Here is an 18,936-nt window from a genome sequence, read left to right as displayed (position 1 = left end):
CCACAGCCACTGAAACCATTGTTTGATGGAAGTGACTCCGATTCCAGCCATTTTCTTCAACACATCCTTCAATACAATAACTGCTTTCGCATGAATTCCTTTGGAGCTAATATCATTCAAGAAGGCGACTTCATGCCGACTTGCAAAGTAAAATTTACAACGCACATAACTAATCACTCACATCAACACAATGAATTGCACACCATACAGTACACCATCACACGATCAGAAGTTACACCGTATTCTTCAACTAACGATTATTTGCAATTACAGATACAAAGACAAATATATCATTTGCATGATTCAATGGTGCCAACGCCGGATAAACAGCATTAATTTCTGCAAATATATTTAATTTCGTTGATGGAGGATCATCTGAATATGCGGTGCAATATGCAGGAAGAGTTAAAGAGACGAGTTATTGAACAGTTGCAAGCATTTTTTCACGCTAATAATGCTGTGGTTAACATGTTTAAAACAGCATTGGAACAAATGCCATCAGATACGCACAAATTTGTCATAAGAGCGGATTGTACCCCAAGAGATGACCATTATTGGTCTCCATTAACAATATATTTAATTTTGCATTTTCAGGCGTATCAACGAATAAAAATCTAAGCGCAATGAATTACTATGCATATCGTATGATGATTCGTACACATGAGGAGAATGTCATTCTGAAGTGCGGTCGGCTATTCCAGCAATTCGCTGTCGACATGTATGTCAAAGTCGAGACCGAATGTTTAGCGTTTATTTAATTCAATCAGGCAAATCTACGATCTGAGGACTATATACACTTGCGAGATGCTATTCATACAGATGGTGATGTTCAGAATATTGGACGTCTCACGATTCTCCCATCATCTTATATCGGAAGCCTACGCTTCATGCACGAATACGCTCAAGACGCTATGACGTACGTGCGAAATTATGGAACTCCGGTTTTATTTATTACGTTCACATGCAATCCGAAGTGGACGGAAATTGAACGTGAGTTAGAAACGGGCCAAAAACCGCAAGATCGCCATGACATAATTGCCACATTATTTCAGCAAAAACTCAAGGTTATGATGGATGTGCTTACTAAGTATCGAGTTTTTGGTGGCACACGTTGTTATATGTACTCAGTGGAATGGCAGAAGCGTAGACTACCGCATGCTCATATCCTAATTTGGTTGCTGAATAAATTACATTCGAATAAAGTAAATGACATCATATCAGCTAAAATTTCTGATCCAGTCACTGATCCCCATCTACACGACATTGTGACGACACAGATGGTGCATGGACCGTGCGGTGCATTAAATCCATTATTGCCTTGCATGGCTTATGGAAAGTGCACAAAACGATATCCGCGACCGTTAGTTGCTGAAACATTCACAGGGAACGATGGATATCCAGTTTATCGTCGGCGTTCAAAAGAAGATAATGATCTAACTATTAAAGTTAAAGTTCAAAATCAAGAGATTGAGAGAATCAATCAAATATTTGCGCAAGTACGTCTCAAAAAGCTGCGACATGACTGTGTTTGGTATTGCATCGGAAAATTCAAATGACGAAATTAGCAGCTTTCACATTGGCAGATATGTCAGTAGTAATGAAGCACTGAGGCGATTATTGTCATTTCAAATTCATGAAGTTGCACATTTAGCAGTGCATTTGGAAAATGACCAAAGAGTTTTTTTCACTGAGGCTAATGCGGTACAACGAGCTGAGAGACCACCATCGACAAAATCGACTAGCTTCTTTGCAATGTGTGGAGCAGATGCATTCGCAGCGACGCTGATGTACGTTGATATGCCCAAGTATTACACTTGGAATCAATCAACAAAGAATTTCCAACGTCGCAAACAAAGAACCCCAATTCCAGATTGTCCACATGTGTTTTCCACTGATGCACTCGGTCGCATATATACTGTTCATCCTAGAAATGATGAATGTTTTTATTTGCGACTGCTGTTGGTAAATGTACGTGGACCAAAATCATTTGAGCATTTGAAAACTGTGAATGGCCACCGATGCCAAACATATCGAGAAGCATGTCAACTATTGGGTTTGCTGGAGAACGATTCTAATTGGGATCTAATACTTGCGGATTCAGTTGTTTCATCAAATGCGTACCAAATACGTACGCTGTTCGCAATTATAATCACCACATGTTTTCCTTCACAACTAATGCAATTATGGAACGAATACAAAGACGGCATATGTGAAAATATCTTGCATCGCTTGCGCATTCAAACTAATAATCCTGACATCCAAATAACCGATGAAATCTACAATGAAGAATTAATTCTGATTGAGGATCAATCTTGACTATTGCAAACAAGCTACTAATTGAAGTAGGAATGATTGCGCCAAATCGATCGATGCACGATGCATTCAACCAAGAATTAAATCGAGAGCTGCAATACAATGTTGATACATTGCAGGAATTTGTTCGAAATAATGTGCCGTTGCTGAATGAACAGCAAAAACAAGTATACGAAACATTATTGCAAGCGGTGGTCAATAATACTGGTGGTCTATTCTTCCTGGACGAACCTGGAGGAACAGGGAAAACATTTGTCATATCATTGGTTTTGGCCACTATTCGATCAAGATGTAACATAGCTTTGGCGTTAGCATCATCTGGAAATGCATCTTCTAGATGGAGGTCGTACTACACATTTTGCGCTTAAGTTGCCACTCAATTTAAACGCAATTGATACTCCAACATGCAATATTTCCCGATCCAGTGCAATGGGAAAATTATTGATGCAATGCAAGGCAATTGTTTAGGATGAGTGCACAATGGTACATAAGAAATCACTTGAAGCACTTAACTTCACGCTGAAGGATCTTCGGCGAAATAACAACATCTTTGGCGCCTTGATGATACTGTTGGCAGGCGATTTCAGGCAGATGTTGCCAGTAATTTTCCGTGGAACGCCTACAGATGAATTGAATGCTTGCCTGAAAGCATCACCTTTATGGAATAATGTAAAAACATTAGCGCTAACCACTAATATGGGAGTTCAACTTCAAAAAGATCAAAGTGCTGCACAATTTTCCAAACAATTGTTAGCTGTTGGAAATGGAAAAGTCTCAGTTGATGCGACATCTGGATTAATTACTCTTACCAACAACTTTTGCCGATTTGTAGACTCTCAATTATCTCTTATTGAAAATGTTTTCCCAAACATTAGTGAGAATTATCATAATTATGCTTGGTTAAGTCAACGAGCTATTCTTGCCGCAAAGAATAATGATGTACACGCACTGAATTTCACCACTCAATCAAAAATTGCTGGCGATTTGGTGACATACAAATCCATTAATTCCATAGCAAATCCCGATTATGTAGTAAATTATCCAACGGAGTTTTTGAAATGTCGAGTTACCAGGATTTCCACCACATAACTTGTAACTCAGAGTTGCTACAATTATTATAACATTGCGTAATTTGAATCCACCGCAACTTTGCAACGGTACTCGACTTTCGGTGAAAACACTTATGCCAAATTTAATTGAGGCAACCATTATTAACGGAAAGTACGCAGATGAAAATGTACATATTCCTCGAATACCAATGATTCCGACTGGTCTTCCGTTTGACTTCAAACGATTGCAATTTCCAGTTCGCCTTGCGTTTGCAATGACAATTAACAAGTCGCAAGGCCAATCGCTTAGTGTTTGCGTAATAAATTTAGAAAATCATTGTTTTTCACATGGGCAGTTATATGTTGCCTGTTCACGAGTTGGAAAACAATCCGCTTTGTTTGTGTTAACGTCAGACAAAAAAACAAAAAATGTGGTTTACCAAAGAGCACTTCAATGAAATGGATAATTTGCAGATTCACTTTCATTTACTTAGAGAAGTTCAACTAAAAAACACTTCATTTTTGTAATCGAAATAAATTCATTGCTGTTGTGTAATAAAATCAAATTTCCTTCTCAAATATAAAACAAACCAAAAATTTCTTCATTTTTCTCACGAAACCATCTGGCGAAACGGAGTTCGTCGGGTTTGCTAGTCATTAAGGTAAACGTACCATATTACGGGATGTTAAGGAACGTTTGAATTTAAAGACGAATTTTAGAGAAAATAGGAAAGTGGACGAACTTATTCTGTTATATTTTATTAATTAGACTTTTAAGATTATTATAAAACAAGATTTTTCGCCATAGAACGTCATTTATAGAAATAATCGGCATTTTGCTGAACCACGCGTTTGTCCCTAATTCCGTGATAAAATTCGGCTCGTAAATATAATGCCGGGAGTCGTTGTACGTTATTCCGTGATAGCGCACGATGCTTACATTTTTGATCGTATTTCTGATAAATATAGTTATAAAAAAGGGTTATAAAAAGTGCGGTTAATTATGAAATAATACTTTGATATGATTTTAAACATTTACTTAGTTTTATAAAAGTCATAAAATTATAAGAAGTTAAAAAACTTCTAAAATAAAAATAAAATAAAAGCTGGTATTATTATATATAATAATACCAGCTTTTATTTTATTTTTATTTTAGAAGTTTTACTATAGTAATAGCAGTATAATTATCATTATCAATACTGTTTCGGTAAATCAAATAAATGAAACAATAAAGGAATAATTTTTAACGGCAATTAAACAAAAATATAAACTTAAAATAAATATAAAATTTAAACTCAAAGTAAAAAAATTAAACTTGTAATAAAAGTTACAATTCTGTCAACAAACATAAATCTTTAAAAACTTTACAATAATCTTTAAAGACTTTCAAGTTAACAATAACTCAAATTAGGTTTGATTGGGAATTTTGTATGTTTTAGAAGCTTTAAAATACATTTAATATAATATGGCAAATTTCTTTTAAAGCCTTTTTTCGGGGTTTTGGGTGAATATTTAATTGGAGCCATCGTTCTTTGAAAAACTAAAAGTCCGATTTGAAATCATACCCAAATAAATTTACTGATCTTGAATATAATTTTAATAATATTTGATAAATTGTATTAGACTATTAGAAAGTTACTGCATTTAAGAGTAGCCTCGGCATCTTATTTTCGAGTAATTGCAATTTATATTAATTTAATAACTTACGATGTATGTTTGTTTTAATAATATGCAGGTTATATAATGGTTATATTCCAAAAGCTTAATCGGATTAAAACTATCGTGTTAACAGGAATGTCCCTAGATCTCTGCATACATACATACATACCAGCGCCCTAGTAAATCCGCGCCCTATAAGTACCGTGCGCTATACGGGGTATACCTGTATTTTTATTCAATTTATGTAATAGAAATAATTTATCATAGATGAAAAGGTAGAAATAAATGATACTCTCATTACTACAATATTCTAGGTATATTGGAACAATGCAAATAAATGAAAAAAATCATGTACTTTCTTACTGAAGAGTAGTCATTTCAAACTCAATTATTAAGGTTAAAAATTAAAAAAAACATATACCGTAATTACGTTACAGTATTCTGTAGTCATTAACAAACTTAATAACACCAGAAACACCGCCGAATTTAAGCACAGTTGAAAATAAAAGATGAAACTATTTCAAGTCTGCTTCTCGTAATTGCGGGATACTCACGGAATTAGGTTCACTGGTTCAGTTGTGTGAACCTAAATACGGGAGTCATGAAATTGATAATTTCTTGACAAATATATGCTCGATTTAACTATAAAACAAATCTCTTATTATTACTGATCAAAAATTTCACACATTTGAATCGATTAAGCTTATCGGAATCAAATAAAAACCTAACTCGCTAACAAGCCAGTACGAAATGGCGATCGGGTTACGACCGATGCTTTCAAAAGCTTTTTACGGCTTAAAAACTAATATTTGAATTCGAAAATCGTACTATTTTATTAGGATTCAAATTATAATTGATGTGCTGTTGAATAAAATTATTATTTATTGACCGTTTTCTTATTTTGCGATCAAAATGAAAAACTCCCGTAATAATGTACTATCCCGGAATAGTGTACGTTTACCTTATATAAATGTGTATAATGTTGACACTATTAAATGTGTGCATCACAAGTGTTACCATATTAGTAATAAACATTATTCAAAATTGTTATATGATGTATTTATTTTTACTTAACTTAATATTGCTACTTTGTACAGTAGCAAATAAGTTTTACTTCAATCGCGTGTGATCCTTACGCGCACTCTTTTTATTTTTCTCAATCGATTTAAGTCTGGGCAAGCGTATGTGAATCCAATGTAAACAATCAATTGTTATTATTGTTAAAATAATTGCAAACTTTTTTTTTAAATTACTTCAAAGTTGAGTTCATTATGAGTATAATTAAAGAAAAACAATACTGATCTGATCAATGCAACAGGAGATAATTAACATAATTAGCAAGTTCACAAAAATTAAGAACCCAGTAAACCACAAAACGTAACAAAGCCATGACTGTTACGTAACGCTGGCACGTCCGCACGAACCAGGTACGTAACCTGGGAGGCACACAGAAGTATCTATTTCGCGGGCAAGAACGTAACGGCTGTTTCGTTGCACACTAATACACCGCGGTTGCATTTTTGCTACGTATCTAAATTGAATAAAAAAGCGTGTAGGTGTCTTTTATGTTACATAATTATTTAATTAAATTTCCTGCAAATATAGAATCAATTTCGGATATTTAGTAATTTTATTAAATAATATCATTTACAATATACAAAATTTACATATTACATAGTTGCAACATTAGAAAACTAAAATTTGATAGTCCATAAAATGTTAGCCTATAGAAATAATTATTTATTTATTCATAATATGTATTATGTTTAACTCTCTTGGCAACTTCAGTTAAATCAGACTTGGCAAAGTTAAGTCTTGCATTAAATATGTTCAACTCACTTGCATCTGTTAATGTATCTAAAATAGAACCAAACATCTTAGAAACATTGTAAACAAATTTTGAATTGAAAACATTGTGAACAAATTCGTCATTTGTGAACCTCTAAACATACTCATTATTTGAAGTTAATGACTATGTAGTTCCTACGATCATATGACAGAGATAATTATTCCATGAACACACACTCAATAATTTTCTTGCATTGATTTTATCCTATTAATTTTCAAGATTTCCTAAAAGTAAAACATTACAAATTAGTACTAAATCATATTAGTTAAAATTCTCTTCATATAGAACCTTAATATACCAATTCTGTAATGCAAGATCATCAGACTCGAAATACTCAACAATTCATGTTCTCTTCAACACTTAATCCATATAATGTGTGACATCCAGTGCATTCTTTGTTTTCCTTCTTGCATATAAGTCTTGCTTGTTTCTTTGGTGACAATTTATCTTCTTTATTAGAGTAAATTTCTCTAGTTTGAATTGCATTTTGACATAACCCATAGGGGTTATGAGCACCCTTTCTCTACAATTGAAAAGCAATTTATATCAGTTTTTGCTTAACTGAATAGTTCTTATACTAATGAAATTATAAAGAATATGTATGATACCATATATTACACTTATCTACCTATAATATTCATATCATATCACTGAATTGAGGTTATGTGATTTTTGACTGGTCTGTCAGAAATTTCAATAATTATGTGATAAATCAATTATCACAATACATAAACAGAATTTGCATTGCACATGACCTGTATACTGAAAATAACTAATTAGTCATTAATATAATAATTTGTAAATTAAAAAAAAAAAAACAGTGCAATTATACTCACCTTTTGTTGGTTTCGTATTAAATATGTGAATTTCCTAAAAGTAAAACATTACAAATTAGTACTAAATGATATTAGTTAAAATTCTCTTTGTGTAAAACATTAATATACCTATTCTGTAATACAATATCATCACTTAAGAAATACTCTACAATTCATTTTCTTTTCAACACTTAATCGATATGCGTTCTTATTTTTCTTCTTGCATGTTTTCAAGCCTTGCTTGTTTTTTTTTGGTGACAAAGGATTAATAATTTCTAATATATTATCTAACTTTGTATTTATCTTCTCTATTGGAGAAAATTTCCCTAGTTTGAAATCCATTTTCGTAGGGGTTATCAGCACTGTAATTTTCTCTACAATTGAAAACCAACTTATATCAGTTTGTGCTTAGCTAAATAGTTCTGATACTAATGGAACTATAAAAGATGAATATGTATAAAACTATATAACTTACTTCTCTTTATTCATATATCACTGAATTGAGGTTATGTTTCTGACTGGTGTGTTAGAAATTTCAATTATTACATGATAAATCAATTATCACAATACATGAACAGACTTTGCATTGAAGGCGGCCTATATACTGCAAATGACTAAACATTATTATAATAATTTATAAATTATAATATATTTCAGTACAATTAGACTCACCTTGTTTGCCGGTTTCATATTAAATACTTTTCCAGCTGACTGTTTAACTAATTTCTACAACTGATTTCGCACTAAATATAAAAGCAATTAATAAATAACGCTTCAATAAAGGAAATATCTTGCATTTCAAGCATACACGATAAAATACTCAATTATGCGTCCACGATGCACTGACCGAGTTAACCTATATTTAATTTGACATTTCGTTCATAAAACACTTCACGGCTATGTTCAAAAGCAAATGTATGTGACCGTGCAACGTACCACGCCACGTACCGACAGATGCGAACAAAGCAGTATTATAAACGTTTAAACGCGTCGACGGTGGTTAAAGCTCACAACTATACGTAGCAGCATCGGTTTTTTTTACTTAACATCAGTTTCGAAACGAAAGTTACAAAATGAGTTACGTGGATTTAACTTCTGTGGTTTACTGGGAAAATCAGCAATATTTCAATCGCAAATATCAACGACAATTTTTTTTGCAAAATCCTGAAATACGTGTCAAATGATTTTATCTATAATATCTATAAAAAAAATTTCACCCAATTTTGAAATGTCATTTTTTTTACCAAAATCTGTACGATTTGTAAAAGAATAACCCATATATGTGTCTCTCCTAAATGCACGTCGATGGCCGAGAAACTCAATGTTAGTACCCTAAACTGAATAGTTAATGAGCAAATGAACATTTTATTTATACATGTCCAGAATTTGAGTTGGAGTGCTACAATTTAAGTTAGAATGCGAGAAATATGCATTGACAATTTTAAATGACTATCGCAGAAGCAGTTCATCCGCACCATACGGTTTAGTTCCGTCCCCAAAGAGTTAAGTAAACCATATCAGCTCATGAATATCAGCATCAACTCTGATAAATAATCCAACAATCAACAAAATTCAAAATCCAATATACAATATGCAAACAAATTCCTTGATTTGTTATATGCAAACAAGTAAAGGAACATGCAAAATAAAAATTAGTCTATAAAAATTTATTATGATATATTCAAATTGCAAATTTGATATACAATAACATATACATAAATATGTGCATCAATATATATTTTAGCTAAAATATTTCTTTAATCTTAAACATAACATTTATTTCTTGTTAGTCAATTGTTAATTATTTTTTTGTTCTTGTATATAAGTTACAATTACTTAATATAGTTCTATAGAAATTTGGTCTGAGAATAAAAATACATCATATAAGTCCAATATCATTACGTAAATAAAAATTGAAGTTTAAGTATACATATTAATTAATATTACACAAATTTGTTTCAATTTTTTGGAGGGAATGTTATTCGGGATAAGGCATTGATAATTCTTTTATATCACACTTATATAAGCTCTATGCTGTAAATATATAAATGTTTTCAAACCTATTTTAGTGTTTCATTTGCATGTATGGTAAAATATATAAATTTATTACATGTTCAGATATATTTGTATTATACTGAATATTATAATAAGTATTTTTATCTAAATATAATTTATTAGTTTTATAATTTGCTATATTCTCTAACATTGCTCAGTTGATTTAAGTGCACATTATTGGAATTAGCTAAAAGTATTTTTGGAAAGTTTTCTACTTTAGGTTTTATTTTAATTACTACATCTTTAAAATAATTGTGTCCCATAGAATTGGTCAGTTGTAGATCACTAATGAATCCACATTTCATGTAAAAATCATTATTTTATTATATTACATTTAAAATATTGCTTGCTTCATTTCTGTCAATGTTTAAAAAATATAAAACATAAATGTAAATACTGTTCAATAGTTATTGAGATTAGTTTTAACAATAATAATATAATTTATCTATATATCTCAAAATAATATACATAAAACATATATGTTCTTTATGACACTCAATTTTGATTTAGCTTTACATAAAAAAATAATCTGCATACTCAATGTACGGCGTCTATATCTCTTTGCGCTCGAGAAATTTTCAATTTATCACGTGGTGTTTGGTTTTCTCCTGATTCCAGTGCAAACATCTTCATTTTTTCTTTAAAACTTAATTTCTCAGGAATGGGTGTATTATTTATTTGGGCTTGCCTTTGTTGTTCCAGAAGTCTTTTTTGTCTTGGATCTCTGTAAGAATATAATTATTTGCTATATAAATAATATTTACAATTATGGGCACATATAATAAATGTTGATTCTTGATTAATTCTTTATTCTAAACAAAAAGCCTTTTTTTATAGGTTGAATTAATTGTAAAGATAACTTTATATATATTTATGAACTTATAACGGTAAGAACGGTACTTCATGCAATATGTAGGCAAATCTATGACACAAATATGTTAAACTAACCTATAAACTTCCTGTGCTCCTATTACGCCAGGTGTTATAGCCATAGTTGCTTCAGGAGTTTGCGGCCCTTGTAGCATGCCTTCTGCTTCAATAATGAATTTCTAAAAAAAATCAAAATCTAACTTGTAGTGAAGATTTACTAAAAGTAACATTAACTTTCAAATAATTTATCAAATCCTAAAAACATTTAAGATTTTTACAACAAACCATAAGTTACTATTTGTTAGAGCACCTCATGCTTCATTAAAATTCCCAAACAAAACAATTTAATGAAATTTATGAAACATTATTTTATGATATTAACTCATAATTTTATTACGTAAAAGATAATCATATCAGACAAAATGACTTTCCACAATATTCATCGTAATTGAAATTGTAGTGCAGGCTATTGTTAATTTGGTTGCCATTTGATTTTTGGATATATAGTAGAGCTGACAAATTCAGTAGAAGGTAACTATAAACTTCCTCCGTCCATTAATCACGTTGATAAAAAATCACGAAATATCACGTGGGAAGAAAGGGTTTTAGTAAAATTTCTGGTGTATTTATTCTTTTCCATAATTTTCAAAAAAAAAAAAAAATTAATAATACGATTTACGTAAATTCGTTCGAAAAATTTTACGTAACTAAAAATACATGTGATATTTGGTGGGGGAGAGGAAATAATTTAAAATATCACGACGTATCAGCAAGGGGAGGAGTTAAAAATCCGTAAAAAACGATCACGTCATTAATAAACGCCCCCCTTCGATAATATTATAAGGGAGCGTCCATTAATCACGTGAGGTTTTTAGGGTGAGGGGGGTTCAACAAAAAATCACGAAATATCACGTGGGGGAGGGAGGGGTCCCAGACAGCACAAGACATGCCAGGGAATGTCCCTCTTGTCCTCACAATCTCCTAATATCGCGATATCCTATGAATATCCTATGAATATGCAACGGGACGTCTCAAAACCAAAGGACTCGAGCAGGTATAACGCACGATTCACGAACATGTCCCTCTCATACGCGCACGGCTTGAGACCTCTAAACGTATATGTTTGTCCCTTTCTCTTTCGTCGCGTCGGTTTTGCGCCCTTTAAGGTTAGCGTCATCAAACAGACGCTATATGTCGAATTATCATAGTTTTTGAGTAATTGAGTAATAATAGTGAAAATTTTATTTGTTCTATATAATTATATGAGCGTGTGTTATAAATAATTAATATTATCGATCAAAATACTCTAAAATTGAGTAATAATAGTGGAAATTTTATGTGTTCTATATAATTATATGAGCGTGTGTTATAAATAATTAATATTATCTATCAAAATACTCTAAAATTGAGTAATAATTGTGGAAATTTTATGTGGTCTATATAATTATATGTGCGGGTGTGTTACAAATATTGCAGCCGTGTTTGAAAGAAGATTGACAAAGAAGAGCATTGAAAGAGTTGGTTTTGAGGTTTGACTCGAACCATACTCAAAAGTTAAATTAAATATTTTTTAAATGCTTTCTATTATGTTTGTTGGAGGAGCTTCAACTTGTGGAGGCTAATCTTCTGAGCAAAGATATCAAAACACAATTGGTAATCAAAAGTTTATATAGATTTATTTTTATTTGTTAACTTTATCATATACTAAACAAACTTTCTCTTTAGATTCTGTATTTAGCCATCAGAGTCCAGCTATGAAAATCCATTTTTGATGATGGTTTGGCCAAAGAATTTTGCTAGGGACGAGGAAAGGGCAAAAATAAATTTTGTTATCTAGTATGCCTTGCGATGTCATCACAGGTAATTTATATATCTTATACTTATGATGTGTTGTAAATTATGAATAAAACTAATATATAATTAATTCCAGGAATTGCTGTTTCAGAGGCTGCAAAAAGCTGGCTGCGACGTGCCAATAAATATTATACAAGGTATTTTGGTGAGATGTGTACTATATGTTTTTCCTATTTACAAAAAAATCATGATTATTGACTGGTTAGTTGTATCAATATTAGTGCAAAATTTGTGCTGTGTACACATTTTTAGATGTAAAAAACCAAGTTTATTATTCACTCGTAATGACATCAAATTGTGTTGATATATTTGGAATTAGAGAGTATTTTATAAATCTGTCTATTTTGATTGATGTATCACTCTTAAAGAACTTATATATATATATATATATATATATATATACATATATACATATATATGCATTTATTCATTTGTTTTCTATTTCAGGAGAGAAAATCAACCATAAACTAGGATTGAATGCCGAAGTAATTATATTTTTAATATTGTAAAATAAGTTATTTTGAATTAAAGTTGTATATATTAAATTTTGTTATAAAATTATCTCAGGATTTTGTTATTTTGCAATAAAAGTTTACTTTGTGAAATTGTGTTCTTTTATTTTATTTGTAATCCAAATTTATTTTTCATCTAAAAAGTAAAAAACAATTCCATAATTAAATCCTATTCATGTCCGGTTTATGTCCGGAATGTTCCGCGCGGGATATCCTACAGAACGTCCCGTAGCTGCGACATATTAACATGTTTCGGATATAGTCAGGATAAGCAGGATATCCGTAAGGCTATCGCAGGGACAATGAATGTCCGCGCGTGGATATCCTGTGGACATTTTCCAGGATGTCTTGTGTTGTCTGGTATAGTAAGATATCACATGTATTTATTTTTTAACTGATTTTTTAAAAAAATTCAAACATTTTCAAAAAAATAAAAGATTTCATAGTTTTATCACGTAACTAAAAATACACGTAATGTTTGGTGGGGGAGGGGAGGTAATTTTGAATATCATCATGTATCACCAAAGGGGAAGGGGGTCCAAAAATCTATTTTTTCTCTATGATAGATTTAACTACTATTTACATTATTAAAGTATGTTTAATATTAGTTTGAATAATAATTCCTGTTATTGATACTTTATCACATTTCAAAGATCTATAAATTGCAACTCACATCTGGATCCTCGCGGATAATATCTAAATCCTGAGGAGGGCTTGGCATAACTGCGGACGATGCTGCTTCATTTTCATTGAATGAAACCCGTCTATCACGTGCCGATTGTTGTGAAGTAATTGTCTGAGCAGCATTTGTTGCACTTTGTGAAGCATTATCTGATGCACGATTAAACAGGTCCATGGAACTGGATACCAAGGGGCTGTTTATGCTATTTCGCAATGCTGTTTGTTGATTCATCACCTGTAATTTCAAATAATGGATTTATAGAAATACATATATTACGTCACTCAATAAGCCGGTAGGATAACACGCAGATAATGCAGCTATATAATGTAATCATCCATATGTTTTGTAGAAAGCAACAACTTTAAGAAGATATATGTCAAAATTTCATGACTATCCGATGATTAGTTTACAATTTACCGAGGTTCAAGTGATGCTACTTTTGAGTTTTTCAAAGCTATGAATTCAAAAAAAATTTATGTGTTATATCTCTTTGATGGGTCAAAATACTATCAAGTATCGCTTGATAAGTGTTATATGGACTCTGCCAAATCGAGGCAAATTGTGAAGAAGTGGTTTGCTAATTTTAATCGTAGCTATACAGACACTGACGATGTCGAATGCTCTGGAAGGCCAATTGAGGAAAATAAAAAAAGTCCACCGAAACGTTTTAGAAAACCGAAAAGTAAAAGTTTTTTGGAAACTTTCTACTTTAGGTTTTATTTTAATTACTATATCTTTAAAATAATTGTGCCCTACAAAAATGGCCAGTTTTAGATCACTAATGAATCCACATTTCATCTAAAAATCATTATTTTATTATGTTACATGTGATAAATGGGTGCCGCGCAATCTCACGTTTGACCAAAAGCATAACGAGTTGATGATTCGTAAGAGTATTTGGAGCTGTTTAGTCAAAACAAAACTGAGTTTATGCATCAATATGTCACCATGATTATGACCTGGCTCACCACTAGACTACGGAGTCGAACCGTCAGCCGAGTGGACTAGATACAAAGACGAGAAAAAATGCCAACAATCAGCTGGCAAGGTTTGGCGTCAGTTTTTTGGGATTCGCAAGAAATCAACTTCATCCACTATCTTCAGAAAGGCCAGACGATCAACAGTGCCTATTGTATAACGTTATTGGAACATTTGAAGATCAAAATCGGAAAAACGGGCCCATTTGAAAAAGAAAACAGTGCTGCTTCATCAGGATAACGCACCAAGTCACAAAACCGTAAAAACAGTAGTAAAAAAGCATGAATTGAGCTCCGAATTGCTTCTCTACTCCCTATATTCTCTAGATCTGTTCTCTAGCGATCATATCCTATTCTCAGATCTCATAAGTATGCCCGCTGTGAAGGAATTTTTGCTAAATGATGAGATAATAGCTGAATTTTGTGGCCAAGTACAAATCGTACTACAAAAATGGTTTCGAAAAGTTCGAACTTTGCTTTATGCAGTATATTGTCTTCGAAGAAAACTATATTAAATAAAAAAAAAGAATTTTGCAAAAAGGGGTTTTCTTATTTATTCTACGAACTTATTGAGATAAGTAACAGCATAACTCACAAGAAAATGTGAATTATTTAAAATTATATTTATTCCCTCAACCAGTCTTGTTTGAATGATATAATAATTGCACAAGCGTTACGAATTAATTTTCATGTCCTAACAGTTAGCATTTTTTTTATATAAAATTCAACATGCATTATATATTATCAATTTCTGACTTTCGGATAAGTTCACAGTTTAATTGTAGTTATTTTTGTTCGTGCTCGTTCGATAGGTGTGGACGCACCTTAAAACACCAAAATTTCAATTGACATAGGTTTGTTTATTACATGTTTTTCGTTAAAATGTATATTTTTGGAGATATTTGCAAAAAAAATGAAAAAAGCGCCAAAAATATCAATTTTTAGTAGCCAGTAACTTGAAAAGTATTTGTTTTTTTTTTTTTAAAAAAAAAACTCTATAAGACATTTCTTTCTTATAATTAGTTCTTCTATCGCCATCAGATGTTAATTTGAAAAAATAAAATTACACCACTGGGAAGGGGAGTCATTCCCCCCGGGGGGGTGGCGGCGGAGTCCAAATTGTTTTCACTTTTGAACTTAAGAGTACATTCAAAATTTGTAAAGTTTTAAATTTGTTAGGGCTAAGAAATTGTAAATCATAATTTGATTGCGATAATATCAGGAAAAAAAACGAATGAAAACACAGATTTATTACGAGCTATTATTAAATTTAACAAACTCGTCGCAAAAATTATAAAAAACACAATGTATTTTTCTTTTGAAAATAGCTAATCCTTGGAATAAATTAGAATTTTTAGTGCAAAGCTTGAATGTTTTAAACTTGTTCAGATGAACTAAATATTTTTGAATTTTATTGGTTAATTAATTATGAAGAATCAATCAATAATTTGGCCAATACAATTCAATTTTCATAATCTTCTAATTAGTCAATCAATTTTCATAATTGGTTCTGGTTTGCTAAAGAACACACATGCAAAATGTAATTTTGTTCTTTAATTGAAAATTACATTAAGGCGATAATTAGACGGATTTGATAGACGGAAATTAAAATTGAACTTTTTTTTCCTACTAACTTCCCGATGGGTTTCAAAGGTTTCTAACCATTTTGGCATACCGCAGAAAAAATGAATGTGTGTGTATACAAATTTTTGTCGACGTTTTCAGGTGCACCACTCAAGTAATTTGAATGATTCAAAAAGTATTTGATTCCTACTTATGGAGATTAGTGCTGATTAGTTTTTATTTAAGGATGGTACAGCCGTTTCCGAAATATGAAGCAAAGAGTGCAGAGAATAGCAATTAAGTTTTTGAGAACATCCAAATTGAATGATTCAAAAAACATTCAAATAGTAATATTGAAAGGATTTGGTGATTAGTTTTGGTCAAAGATAGGCCCAGCTGTTTTAGAAACTAGTTGGTATTGGTATTTTGCCTTGAGGCAAGTCACATAAACTTCCCGATATGTGTAAATAATCTAGCATGCAACTTATACCAGGAAGGTCAGCCGACCAGGCTCAAAAGGAAAATACCACGAGATCTAATTTAGTTTATTTTTATATATTTTTTTCTCCATATTTGTCTTTAGTTTTTTTTTTATATTAACTATAGTAGATACGCCACTAGGCGTATATACTAATTTGTAAACAACCAATTGTGAACAACTTGTCAGCATTCTCTGCTAAATATAATTATTTTTATAGATTGCACAATGAAAATAAAATTATAATAAAAAAAATGTGTAAATAATCGACTTAATCAATAAAAAATAAATTAATTTATGTGTAATTAAAAATATTCCGAGTGGATTTATTACACATCATTGAAAACGAACGAACACGTTAACTCGAGTATTTTCAAAAATCAAATATTTCAAAAATCAATTTTCAAAAATCAATTAAAAATTTTGAAAAAGAAAATTTTCAAAAATCAATTTTTATAATTGAACCAGTTTCCGTAGGACTTTAATGGTTTAGTATGTGCATTGTGACTAAGTACTCTAGCGCTATACCAAGTAAATCGTCTAATTTTAATTTTAACAAACGTCAAAAAAACTATGTATTTTCTCAAACTTTGATGAATTTTTAAAATTAAACTACTTTTCGTAGGGCCGTAATATTTCAGTAAGTTCTATAAAACCATGATATATATCGCCAAAAAAGTTCCATAAAAATCGGCTTAAACTTTTTTTCAACTGTTAATTACAAGAAAACGGCTCGGTAGATTTTTACCTAAAACTGATCAGTATCACTCCTAAATAATATCTTTAGAATAGTTTTTGATTTTTTAAGATCGGTTCGGAAGCTTAATTGTGGACGAAAAGTTTAACACTTTTTTTCAAATTACAAAGAAACGGCTCGGCAGATCGTCTCACAAAACTGACACACGATAGTCCTCATTGAGATACATCAAATGGCTTTTAAATTTCTGAAATCGGTTCAGGCGTTTTTGAGAAAACGTCGATCAAAGGTCTAATTTTGACAAATACCAAAAAAACGATATTAATTTTTGAAAACTTTGAAAAATTTTCAAAATTAAACGGTTGTCGTAGGGCCGTAATATTTTAGTATGATCTACGAGACTATGGTATCTACCGTCAAAAAAATATACATAAAAATCGTCGAATTTTTTTTTTAACTTTATTACAAGAAAACGGCCCGGCCGATCTCTACCAAAAACTAATCAGCACTATTCCCAACCAATATCTTTCGAACGGTTTTAGAATTTTCAAAATCGATTCAGAATTGCGGGCTAAAAAGTAGACGAAAAATTTTTCACTTTTCTGCGATTTATAAAGAAACGGCTTGGCCGATCGTCGCACAAAACTGATGAACAATAGTCCTCATCGAGATACATCGAATGGCTTTTAAATCGATTTACGACAAAAAATCCGTACACATGCACGCACACACATACACATATTTTTTCCAAATTTGGTCTCATTCGATTCAGAATGGCTTGAAACGTCGAATAAACATAAAATTAGCGAATCGGATTTTTTTATGAAAACATAAACTTCTCCTTCGGGAAGTTAATAAGGAGCTAAAAGTGTAAAAAAATATTAAATTTTGCTTGTAAAGAAATGATTAGTTTTTGGGAAAGCCTATTTTGTCTCAATTTTCAGTTTTCATTTCCGATTTCTTTTTTTTAATAACAAAAATGATTCGGATTTTAATTTTAATTTTAGCAAAAATTCTTAAGCTCCCATACTTATATACTCAAAATAAATAATTTTAAGTTTAATGAGATATGTTTCTTTGTTCTAACTTTGTTCTAATTTTGTTTATTTAATTTATATATAATTTATAAGATCACTATTTATAAGAAGCATTAAATATTCTTCGATTAATCTTTCATTACGATATGGGAAGTTCCAGAAATTTGCCTTAATGAACGACATCACGCATCACTAGTTTTTTTTTTTTGTTTGAGAAAATGTGGACACACTCATTTCAAATAGATTATTAAATATACAGTAATTTTTATTATTCATATTTGAATGACGACGAAATATAAGAGTTTTAAATTGAACGACGACGTTTATATAAAGCGGAGTTAGAATGAAGGAACTTTTCTCATATTTCTAAGAATTATATAAAGTGATTTGCAAAGTTAAAATTAATTATTTGAAACACACATACATTTTTTCTGAGGTATGCCAAAATGCTCAGAAACCTTCAAAACACAAATATATGCAATAATTTTCAATTTCGATTTTTAGACGATTACGATAACTTAACCT

At 31.2% G+C, this 18,936-nt stretch overlaps 3 protein-coding genes and 1 long non-coding RNA gene across 14 annotated transcripts in view; 2 read left to right on the top strand and 2 right to left on the bottom strand.

Moving 5' to 3' along the window:
* Positions 1 to 911: 911 nt before the first annotated feature.
* Positions 912 to 1,556, top strand: LOC113367206. The gene has a single exon (XM_026608834.1). The coding sequence runs from the start codon at positions 912 to 914 to the stop codon at positions 1,554 to 1,556; it is 645 nt and encodes a 214-aa protein (XP_026464619.1).
* Positions 1,557 to 1,752: 196 nt separating this feature from the next.
* On the top strand, positions 1,753 to 2,316 carry LOC113367205. Its single transcript, XM_026608833.1, has one exon. The coding sequence runs from the start codon at positions 1,753 to 1,755 to the stop codon at positions 2,314 to 2,316; it is 564 nt and encodes a 187-aa protein (XP_026464618.1).
* Positions 2,317 to 7,905: 5,589 nt separating this feature from the next.
* LOC113368206 lies at positions 7,906 to 8,562 on the bottom strand. Of its 4 annotated transcripts, none has more exons than XR_003366360.1 (4): positions 8,495 to 8,562; positions 8,359 to 8,429; positions 8,162 to 8,290; positions 7,906 to 8,060 (listed from the first exon to the last, which is right to left on the bottom strand). It is a non-coding gene; the product is annotated as an uncharacterized LOC113368206 (long non-coding RNA). The 4 variants fall into 4 exon arrangements; XR_003366361.1 differs by having other exon boundaries at positions 8,162 to 8,300; positions 8,495 to 8,529; XR_003366358.1 differs by having other exon boundaries at positions 8,359 to 8,514.
* A 1,337-nt stretch (positions 8,563 to 9,899) lies between these two features.
* LOC113368304 (afadin) overlaps positions 9,900 to 18,936 on the bottom strand; it is a 95,836-nt gene continuing 86,799 nt past the window's right edge. For all 8 annotated transcript variants that reach the window (XM_026609852.1, XM_026609855.1, XM_026609854.1 and 5 more), the window contains 3 exons: positions 13,651 to 13,893; positions 10,690 to 10,790; positions 9,900 to 10,465 (listed from right to left, as the gene is read on the bottom strand). In XM_026609852.1, coding sequence (XP_026465637.1) covers positions 10,279 to 10,465; positions 10,690 to 10,790; positions 13,651 to 13,893 — 531 coding nt within the window. In that variant the 3' untranslated portion in view covers positions 9,900 to 10,278. The remainder of the gene's footprint in view (positions 10,466 to 10,689; positions 10,791 to 13,650; positions 13,894 to 18,936) is intronic.

The sequence above is a fragment of the Ctenocephalides felis genome, unplaced genomic scaffold (assembly GCF_003426905.1).
Source record: "Ctenocephalides felis isolate EL2017-DRISC unplaced genomic scaffold, ASM342690v1 CF-g0.4_SCAFFOLD_01170, whole genome shotgun sequence".
NCBI lineage: Eukaryota > Metazoa > Arthropoda > Insecta > Siphonaptera > Pulicidae > Ctenocephalides > Ctenocephalides felis.
The sequence above is the reverse complement of the archived record's forward strand: the minus strand, read 5'-3'. Positions and strand labels throughout refer to the sequence as shown.